Raw genomic sequence first — 10,199 nt, 5'->3', positions numbered from 1 at the left:
AACTCTATCCCAGCCGGAACCAGGACAGACACCAAGTGATGGTCTAACTTGGAGAGGATTTCTGGTTCCTGGTGATTAGGTTCAGGCAGTATTGTGCAGACTTAATGAATAACTATAGTGTCTATGAAGTGATCCTTAAAATTCCTGAAGGATTATGAATGCTGTAATCTCTAAGAAGCTTATACTTTGAAGTCTCTTTGATCTTGACAATATTAGTAATTCAGATGTTCTCTGGATTTGAAAGGTTGACATCCGTTACCAGGATTTTAGAATTCAGATACTGAAGAGCTTATCGCATGAGCTCTACCAGATGGCTGATGGTTAATGGTATCATGTATAGCACTAGCGTCAATGATACCATCAAGAAAAACGTAAACAACAGAACAGACCTTTCAAAAAGAAGTGTCAGTAAGACCTTCCTGACAGACCTTTTGTTTGCTTAGGATGGTACACATTGCCTTAAAGTGATACAGTCGACACCCAGGACAGGAATATCAGAGTATTTCTTAATCATCAACATAACTCATCTGGAAAGGTAAGATACTCACTTCTTCAGTCCTCTTTCTTTCTTGCTCTATTTCATATTCTTCCTTAGATTTTCTGTAGCACAAAACACAAGTAAATACTCAAAACTTCTTTAGTATTAGTGACTTTTAGGTAAATTTAGCATTGCTTAAATATTTGAGGGCTATCGAAACCATTACAAGATAATATGAATTTGTTAGTATCCAAAATACTTCCATGACTTAAATGAAAATGCACTCTTAATAGAAATAAATAATTATGATAAACACACAGAACCCACTGTCCTCAATCTATTTTTTCCTGTGCAAAAATAATCGTGTAAGAATTTCCAGGGCTTATCTATCCCTTGTTTCATTTGCTCGTTTAAAGACAGGAAGGAAAGTATTTCCAGAATACAGAGGGAAAATAGCATAATTTAATACAACGTGAATGGATTAATCTGCTATTATTTGTTTAAGATTATGTTTATATATACGTGAACTGGGAGCGGAGGAGTATCTACAGAAGTTGTATCAGTCCCCACACATCATCTTAGATCATAGCAACAGTCATTGAACGCAACTAAGGAGGAAGCTGTAGAAAGGAATAAAGCCTACTGCAAAAGCAGAATTTGCCTTTCCAAGGCTTTAAGGTTTAGGGTGTTCCCTGAGTGGATTAGAGCTAGTGTGCTCCTATTAACCAGAGACATCTAACCCAGGTCTAACTTTAGGTCTACCTGGAGATTCAGGGGAGAATGGAAATGATGGGACTCTTAAAGTTCCACATCATTCCATGCATCACCAAGACAGTTCATCGTGGCGGAGCAGTTATCTCTCAGTCTTTAAATATTCCTGATCGCACCCACTGTCTAGCACCATTCATTTTCTCTTAGGTAGGATTTTGACAAGAACATTCCTGTCATCTGTAAGATGAAGGCAGTTTCCTGGAAAAGGCTGGAAGAATTAGGTCCTACATACCTTTATTCTTTATTTTAAAATAATGTACGAAGTAGGACTGATTCATTTTTTACCTTAGAACCTCCCTCAGTATTTTCATTTCTTCTTGTTCAATTTCACTGAATACATCAGAACCCTCTGTCAAACAGTCGGGCAACACACCTATAAAAAACCATGACAAAATTTATGCATTACTCTAAAGAAAATTATTTTGTGCTCCATTTGGCATCATTCTTCAGGCAGAGAGGAGGAAAAACAAACAAACAAACAAACAAAACCCCAAACACCCATCTAATTCTTCCCCTCTGTAACTGTCTCCAGAAAGATTCTAGATCCTGGGCATCAAGTTGCTAGTAGCAAAAAGGCAAAGGTTTCTGAACTATGAAAGTGTTGACATCTAAGGGCAAAGCATAAGCCATAGCCTGCATTGACCATTATATGGCATTTCCTATAGACTGCAATTCAGCCATGGCTAACAGAAAGATTCTAGATCCTGGGCATCAAGTTGCTAGTAGCAAAAAGGCAAAGGTTTCTGAACTATGAAAGTGTTGACATCTAAGGGCAAAGCATAAGCCATAGCCTGCATTGACCAGCATTTCCTATAGACTGCAATTCAGCTATGGCTAACTGAACCATTTTCCAATTTAGCTGTTATATGAAATTTGAAATTTAAAAATTATTCTCTGAAAAAACATGCATGCAGTAAGAAGGCAAAACAAAATGATAAAACTAAAGGCATGGAAGAAAGGAGTGGGTAGATGAAAAGCCTTTCAGAAACATCAAGAGAGCAGCAAAGTTGGGTGTAAATTATTCTCTCTTCTTTAAAAGCACGCATGTATTAGCGTGATAAAGGCCCTAACTTCTGCTTTCTATATGGAGTTTTCATATGTAACTGTACAGTGTGAATGGCAAAGTAAGCACAGCAGATAGTACAGCATCATTGCTATGCAAGTAGCATAATTCAATCAATATTGTCATTGTTGATGAACTGATATAATTGCTTTAACGCTCAAAATTATCACCAAAATTCTTTAACAAAAAACCAAGTCAAGTTTCACAGAAAAATTTAGACAAACAGAACTGAAAGATCTGTTAATTTAAAAAGGAATATAGACAGCTGTCACTGAGAATACAAGCCAAGGACTAAGTATTGAAATCCTAGTCCCAGTAAAATCAACTGAATGTTTTCCATTAACTTGAACTGGAACGGAACCAGTATTCGATACTCATTTATGAATGGATTACGTAGTCATCAAAAGAACGCTAAAAAGCTGAAGAGAAGTGAAACCCCACATTTACCACTTCTTACCATTTCTTTCTTTAATGATTCTAAGAGCTTGCAATTGCATTTCAATATTTTTCTGTACCATCATTTTTTTAAATAGTCTAAAATCTTCTGCTGCCAACACTGTTTGCAAAATGGCCTGTGGGAGGGAAGGTATGCACAAAATTAAAAACCCTAGAGAAATCATTACCATCTCGGTCTGCTTGAAATCATATTAAGATTTAAATTCTGTGGAGCATGTTTTCTAAGAGCTTGCAATTGCATTTCAATATTTTTCTGTACCATCATTTTTTTAAATAGTCTAAAATCTTCTGCTGCCAACACTGTTTGCAAAATGGCCTGTGGGAGGGAAGGTATGCACAAAATTAAAAACCCTAGAGAAATCATTACCATCTCGGTCTGCTTGAAATCATATTAAGATTTAAATTCTGTGGAGCATGTTTTTAATAATTATATTTAATTCTCCTGTCTTTTTCCAGCCATACAAGTTGAGCTAGTAATCAAGAAAAGAATTTGATGGTTTATGCCTTTATCAACATGTCCATTAACTTGAACTGGAACGGAACCAGTATTCGATACTCATTTATGAATGGATTACGTAGTCATCAAAAGAACGCTAAAAAGCTGAAGAGAAGTGAAACCCCACATTTACCACTTCTTACCATTTCTTTCTTTAATGATTCTAAGAGCTTGCAATTGCATTTCAATATTTTTCTGTACCATCATTTTTTTAAATAGTCTAAAATCTTCTGCTGCCAACACTGTTTGCAAAATGGCCTGTGGGAGGGAAGGTATGCACAAAATTAAAAACCCTAGAGAAATCATTACCATCTCGGTCTGCTTGAAATCATATTAAGATTTAAATTCTGTGGAGCATGTTTTTAATAATTATATTTAATTCTCCTGTCTATTTTTCCAGCCATACAAGTTGAGCTAGTAATCAAGAAAAGAATTTGATGGTTTATGCCTTTAGATCAACACGTCTATCACAATAATACTATCACAAAACCTGGAGGGTTTCCCAGTGTAAGTTTGCAACTGCAATTCATTCGAGTTCCTGAACAAATGCGTAAGCTTGAGTGAGGAATGTGCACTCTGAAGAACATCTAGGAGGAGATAGGTCAACAAAGCCCAATTTAAACTGGCAGCAGAAGCTCCCACTGCTCTGCCCAATATACCCGAGACAATTCTGAAAGATATCTTTGAGCAGGTGAAGGGCTGCCTAACCACGCCTTGTCTTCTCAAGGCCAATGTTTGTCTTACAGATTTTACTGGTTTATTATAAAATCAGAGGAAAACATCTTTTCTTTTATGGAATATGTCTATTGTTTTAATCTTTAAGTTTGCTATTGTAAACGGACTGAAGACCAACATAAAGCTGACAAATATGCAAATAAAGGTGGCAGAAACACCCTAAGCTTAGAGGTTTGTTTTAGAAAATACAAAGCATAGAAGATGAATCTCAAAAGGTGTCTGACACCACACAAACATCTGTCGTTATTTTCAAGACACACATTTTTCTGGTCAAAGTTCGCAATATAAACAAACACCTTATGTTTTAGAAAATTACAGTTCTAACAAGAAAACTTTTCAAGGTTTCATCTCCACCCTGCTATATTAGTGAAAAGATAAAGCTAAAAATTAAATCTACATATTCCTAAACAAAGGAAAACTTACCTGTGAAGTGTGTGTCTTTGCAAGAGGAGATGAAAAAGCTTCTTGAAATTTCTCTTCATTAATTCCAACTTCTTTAAGATAGTCTTCTAATAATTTTTCAACCTGTAAGAAAGTATAAGCCTTACTTTCTAAGAGGTTTTTCCCTAAGAATCATATGAAATTTTTTCATAATTGTAAGTTCTTTTCTGCTGACATTGTATTTTTTTAAACTCAAAGGAAAAGCACTGCAGTAGTATAACTGATTTTTCTGATGGGTCAGGCTTTATTTACTTTCATGAACTGTTCAAAATAAGCATTTTTATTGCCAAATTTGATTACTTCTTAATTTAGCTTCTCCAATTTCCAAGAATCTCACTTCTCTACCTTTTCCCCAGACTGCTGGGTAGTATTCCTCATCATTTTTGGCCCTGTAGGTAAAAGGCTTTTTGCCAGCCTGTGTGCCTGAAACCCTTCAGGGTCAGAGCAAAAATGGATGTTGGTCTGTATTTATTCAGTTGATGCTTTTTAACATCAAGTATTATCAAGCCTTGTTACCAAAAAAAAAAAAAAAAAAAATTTAGAAATCTGCATGCGTTGGTTTATAGGTATTTTAAGCATGCTCCAAAAATCCCCTGTAGTTTTTTCTGATAATTGAAAGTTAATTCAAAAGATTTACCAGACTTATTAGTGAACAAAATACAAGTTATACACGTTCTCAGACATCGTGCTGTTTGGCATTTTAACTTGACAGAAAATACGAACATTATCAAGCTTCTAAGTACAGCATTTTAGCTAGCAGATATATTAATTTTAATGAAAAAAATGTAAGACAGCATAAGAGATGTGACTGTTAGTTTTTCTACGTATCTGGTGTTTAAGCACAAAAATGCATATGACAACTATGACTCAAAGGATTTCTAAACAACATTTATAACAGGCAATATCAATGATAACACAGTCATCTAAATACTACTTTAACATTTTAAATTATATTTCTTAGAAATCTACCACAAATAGTGAATAACACTCACCAGAGCTTGGTACTCCTGATAAATTTCTGTATAAGACAACTTGTTCTTCTTCAATCAAAAACGGGAGGGGGCGGGGGGGGGAACCACACACACATTTTGGAGTTAGTGTAAACACCACAAATTAACTTATGCCTTAAAGAGAAAGATTAACCTTTACAAGGTAATATCTTCAATCATATGAAAATAGAGGCCATGATTGATAATAATAATGTCTTTTTCCACACATTCAGGCTAAGCACATACTTTTGGTATTTAATGTAATTAAATTTCATAATATAATACCGGGAAAACATATCTTCATAATAGAAGCAGATTTCTAAGCAAGTTGAGGATTCAGCAGATATGTGCACTAAAAAGTAAGACAATATAAGAACTACCATGAACTTGTGTAAGGTTTTTCTAAGATGGCAGATGACATACATAAAGCAGGACATTCCTCTCTCTCTCCATGGATTTACATGGAGGATGTATTAATGACTTAAACCAGTATTTTTAAAATGCCATTCATTTAGCGAGAAGCCAAGGCAATGAAGGAAAATGAGTTCCTGCCTGCATAAAAACAGATAACCCCAAAGAGGAAATCTGCTGCAGGTAAGTTATTTTTTAATTACATCTATCCTGATTTAGACAAAATGGACATCTGTATAATATAGGCTATATTAATCATATTCATATAAGTTCGTATTAAGAACTGTTGACTGGAAATATCAAGCTAATGATCTCTACACTGCAGAATAGATGGAAGAAGCTGAAAATAAGAGAAACTGAAAACTAGGGTTTGAGTTTTTTTAATTTACATTTTTATCATGTCAGCAATGAACAGAGGTAATGTAAAACCTAGCAATTAAAGCAGAGGCTTAGAAATAAGACTTCCTCAATCCCCTTCAACATTAGCCACTATATGTTGGCCAAGTCACTTCCCATGTGCGTGCTTTGAAGTCATTTGAAGAATGGAAATTCTGCTTAAATTGGTGAACGAGCGTGATTTATTCTTCATATATACATGACATCGCTGACAGAAGATGGTACCGATGTGCATAGAATTAGTGTAACTTTCACACAAATTTAGAGTGACTTTTAGAAAGCATCATTTCCCAGCTGTGACAGCCCTGAGGCAATGTCGCTCTGAACCTTGATACGGTGTGATGCAAGATGGCTGTTCCTAAAACAGAAAGTACTTGCATCACTTTCTAACAACTTACAGCAATGCAATGATAGAAATCTAATCAAACGGTTCAGGCCCTCTAAATAAGCAAGGGAAACTTGCTTTTTAAATGACAATCTGAAGAACCAACATTTGCTTTTGTTTCATTTTTGCATAAGGGAAATTTTTTTAATGAAGGGATTTTAAAAAAAAAAAAAAAGCTTTAAAAATATCTAGGAATAAATTCACACAGTAGAAAAAGTACTATAAATCTTACTCTAAAAAAATTCAGCTCCTATGGCAACCACCATATTACCATACCCAAGAGGGTGAAGCCACTTAACTGCCTCTATTGTCTTCTGCATCTCCTCCCCTCTGGGGGATCCCCTTACAGCTCTTGCAGACCCCAACCTTTGTCTTAGCTTCTCTGTTCCCTTCTACCTCCTACTGTTCCTTCCTGCCCTGGGCACCCGAAGGAGGGGTGACACAGGGATGTCACTCCTCAGTCAGTGTCCGTGCCAACAGCTAGCCTCACACTGCCAGGGGGATTCTTCCAAGTCCTCCTCCTCCTCCTCCCACAGCTGCAGGACAACATGGAAAGCAGAGTGGAAAGCCTGTGCAAACTGCTCTCTGTTTTCAGGCTCTGAACAAAAAGAGGATGAAGCACCAAGTAAAGCAAGCTGCAGTCAGCATCTCCTCTGAGTTAAGTGGCATTAAGCAGTACTTTGAATAGAGACCTTGGATTTTCTTGAGTCAGGGCTCCTCAATCACGTAGTCATTATTTTCTTTAAGATTTTGCCACAGAGTCTTTGGTCGCCTGACAGGAACGAAGATCAGAAGAACCACCGTATCAAGATAAGCCAGGGGACCCAGACATCCTGGGAGACAAACTCATCATTTTCCTGTTAAAACTGAAAATCTTTGCTAGGACCCCTCAAACGGGATGAGCGTTAAATTTGAGTTCTCCCTGCCAGACTGAGCCACTGACTCATTTGACCTCGCAGACAAGAGCCGGTAAGCAAACCTGAGGGAACTCTTCTCTTTCTCCCCCAGTTCTCACTGACTGGTGAGGCAGCTCTGTGCTGGCAGGGAAGGGAGTCACAGGCAACAATATCTGTTTATTCCTTTTGTACCTTGTCTTTATCTTCTGGTGCCCAGAACTATTATCAAGCTTATCTATGTCCAAATGAGGTTTCAGTTAATACCTTGGAACATCTGAATAAAACTGAAAAGCCCTCTCGCCTTAAATACATACCCACGGATTTAACTTCAGTTTCACAGCCGCATAAAAGGAAATTAATGAAGCCAGGAGAAATTAATCAAGTCCCCAGAAAGAGGGGAGAGAGAAAGCAAACAATTATCAACAGATAGAAACCATGAGGATCTTTTATAAGTTGAAGTGCAAGGACTTGGCCTAAGTAACTACAGTTCCAAAATAAATTCCTTACATATCAATTACCAAAACTCAAATTCTGTTTTTGAGGAATCACAAATTATTGTCAGTTAATTAGAATGTTGCTAATTTGCTTGTTCAGCCCAAAGACTAAATGTTTGGAGAATGAAAAGAATTCTGTCCTGACAAAATATCTCAGTAAATAAAACAGCAATGGAATCAGCACAGTACATTTATAGAAAGGAAAAGCAAATAGCACAGGTATCTGCAACTAAAACTTCAAGTTTCTTTAACTGTACTTCTTAGCAACCCTAGCATTGCAGTAACACTTCTTTAGCCTTTTCTTTTTTCTCAATAGCTTCTGAGAGTTGTCCAACAGCACTCTGTAGCACAAATGATACCTTGGAAGATCATTTACTGCGAGTGATTTCTCTGCTTTGCTCCTCGAATTTCTTATGTAGAAGCAAACTGGCAGGAAGCGGCCGTTATATAAGCCTGCCTCACACTACATGGAAATTTACAGAGGTTCCATAAATCTTCTTACTGCCAGTAAATTCCCCTCAACCTTCTGAAGAGAGATCATTGCTCCAGAGAAGGATAATCAATTCCCTCTGATTCCTAAACCTAGACCCTTTGCATGATAATCAAAGTGCTTGACCAACCTCAATTTTAGGCAGACTTTCCAAGGGAAAACTTCTAGCCTAGATTTCTCTATTGCTTTCTAGCTGTAAAGAGTCTAGCAGCTTTACTTTCTCATTTCCCAGCATACTAGGGAAAGGCGTACGTACTCACGATGATCTTGCCTCATGCAAAGCTTGGGAAGGACAGAAACCATTCAGGATAACCGAGAAGCAACTTGTTTAGAAGCTGTGATCTGAATCAGAGGTGCATCTGTTTCACTGAACATGAAATAAGAATTCTTAATGAGCCCTAACAAGAACGACTGCACAACAAAAGACACGGCCGGCCCCACTGAGGCCAACCATTACAGAAGCTGTTCCGGAGCCCACAGCAGGATGGGGGGGGAGGAAGGAGTAAGCGCAAGCAGGTAGAATACATTAATAGTAAGAAACATTCTACTTTGAGCTTCATGTTAGTAAGTCTTTAGAAATAAAATGTGTTTGGAAGCCTTAGTTTCATGACTTCAGTATTTTAAAGTTAAAATTATTAGTGAAGCCTACGTCCTGTCACGTGATACTAAAGGAACAGATTTCGTTCATAGTAGCCACAGAAAGTAATCCTAAATTAGTCTACGGCAACATGCTTTAATACTCATGTGTGAATGTCTGCAGGCTGGGTAGGATCACAGGCCATCATGTTCTCAAACATGCTTTTTTTCCCAATAATCACAAAAGAAAGCCTTCTTTCTTCTAAAGGACTTAGGCAATGCTTTCAGACCTGCCCAAATTGTAATTATTTTGCTACCATAAGGATCCAGGTGTTCTCTGGCAGCAGAAAATTTGTTCTGTAAGCAGCAGAACTAATTTAGCCAAATCTATACTGCAGAAAGTCCGTGTCCTCCTTTCCTCACTAGATACGTACACCTACATGGGTCTCCTCAGGCACCTTTACATAGCGCTACAGGTCTATCCCAGTCCCCCCTCTCACTGCCTATACTTCCAGTTTACCCAGGGTGTTCCCCAAATTATTCCATGATTCCCTCAGCTCTTTCTTGAGGAAGAAAAGGAAGTTTAACTAGAGTTGCTTCCGAGCTAAACTCTTGTACAGGACAGCCTACAAAACGTAACTGATAACCGTTGACTTTTTAGTGCCGACTATCATTTTTTGAGAGGTACTAACTTACGGTTTCTCATCTCTTAACTGCCACCATTCACAGAATTGCAGGAATTTAACTTTGGGCCTTCTACTCGTTCGTCCCACTGGCCAGACAGCTATTTTAATTGGACTGTCCAGTTTCCTAAGGAAAAACATCTCGCTATGGAAAAGCATTAAAGACCTCCAACTGCCTTCTAGCCACATCAGGGTATTACGTGCAGCAGAACGAAGAACTCGTTTAGGTGTCATACTGTAAGCTCATGCCATAATCCCCTGTGCGAGCTAACGAACGCAAATGGCCACACCTTGAAAAACGGCTTGCTCAGGGGAGGCCGACTTCCCGAGGGCGAGGCACCCCCGCCCTAAAAACGGTGGGAAAGCGCAGACTATGGCTATGCGAAGCCTGGCGAGCCTTCAGGGGGAACGCTCTCGAACGGCGCCAGCTGCGGCCACC

General features: G+C 37.9%; 1 protein-coding gene across 1 annotated transcript in view; it reads right to left on the bottom strand.

Annotated features, from left to right (window-relative positions):
• CFAP36 (cilia and flagella associated protein 36) overlaps window positions 1-10,199 on the bottom strand; it is a 21,806-nt gene that overhangs the window by 10,568 nt on the left and 1,039 nt on the right. Inside the window, exons 2-7 of the mRNA XM_009288484.1 lie at window positions 9,997-10,107; window positions 5,433-5,480; window positions 4,423-4,524; window positions 3,408-3,522; window positions 1,535-1,622; window positions 549-600 (exon numbers count right to left, since the gene is read on the bottom strand). Of these exons, the coding sequence (XP_009286759.1) occupies window positions 549-600; window positions 1,535-1,622; window positions 3,408-3,522; window positions 4,423-4,524; window positions 5,433-5,480; window positions 9,997-10,107 (516 nt within the window). The remainder of the gene's footprint in view (window positions 1-548; window positions 601-1,534; window positions 1,623-3,407; window positions 3,523-4,422; window positions 4,525-5,432; window positions 5,481-9,996; window positions 10,108-10,199) is intronic.

Source organism: Aptenodytes forsteri, unplaced genomic scaffold (genome assembly GCF_000699145.1).
Source record: "Aptenodytes forsteri isolate BGI_AS27 unplaced genomic scaffold, ASM69914v1 Scaffold185, whole genome shotgun sequence".
Taxonomy (NCBI): domain Eukaryota; kingdom Metazoa; phylum Chordata; class Aves; order Sphenisciformes; family Spheniscidae; genus Aptenodytes; species Aptenodytes forsteri.
Note: the sequence above shows the minus strand (reverse complement) of the source record. Positions and strands in the feature narration are given on the sequence as shown.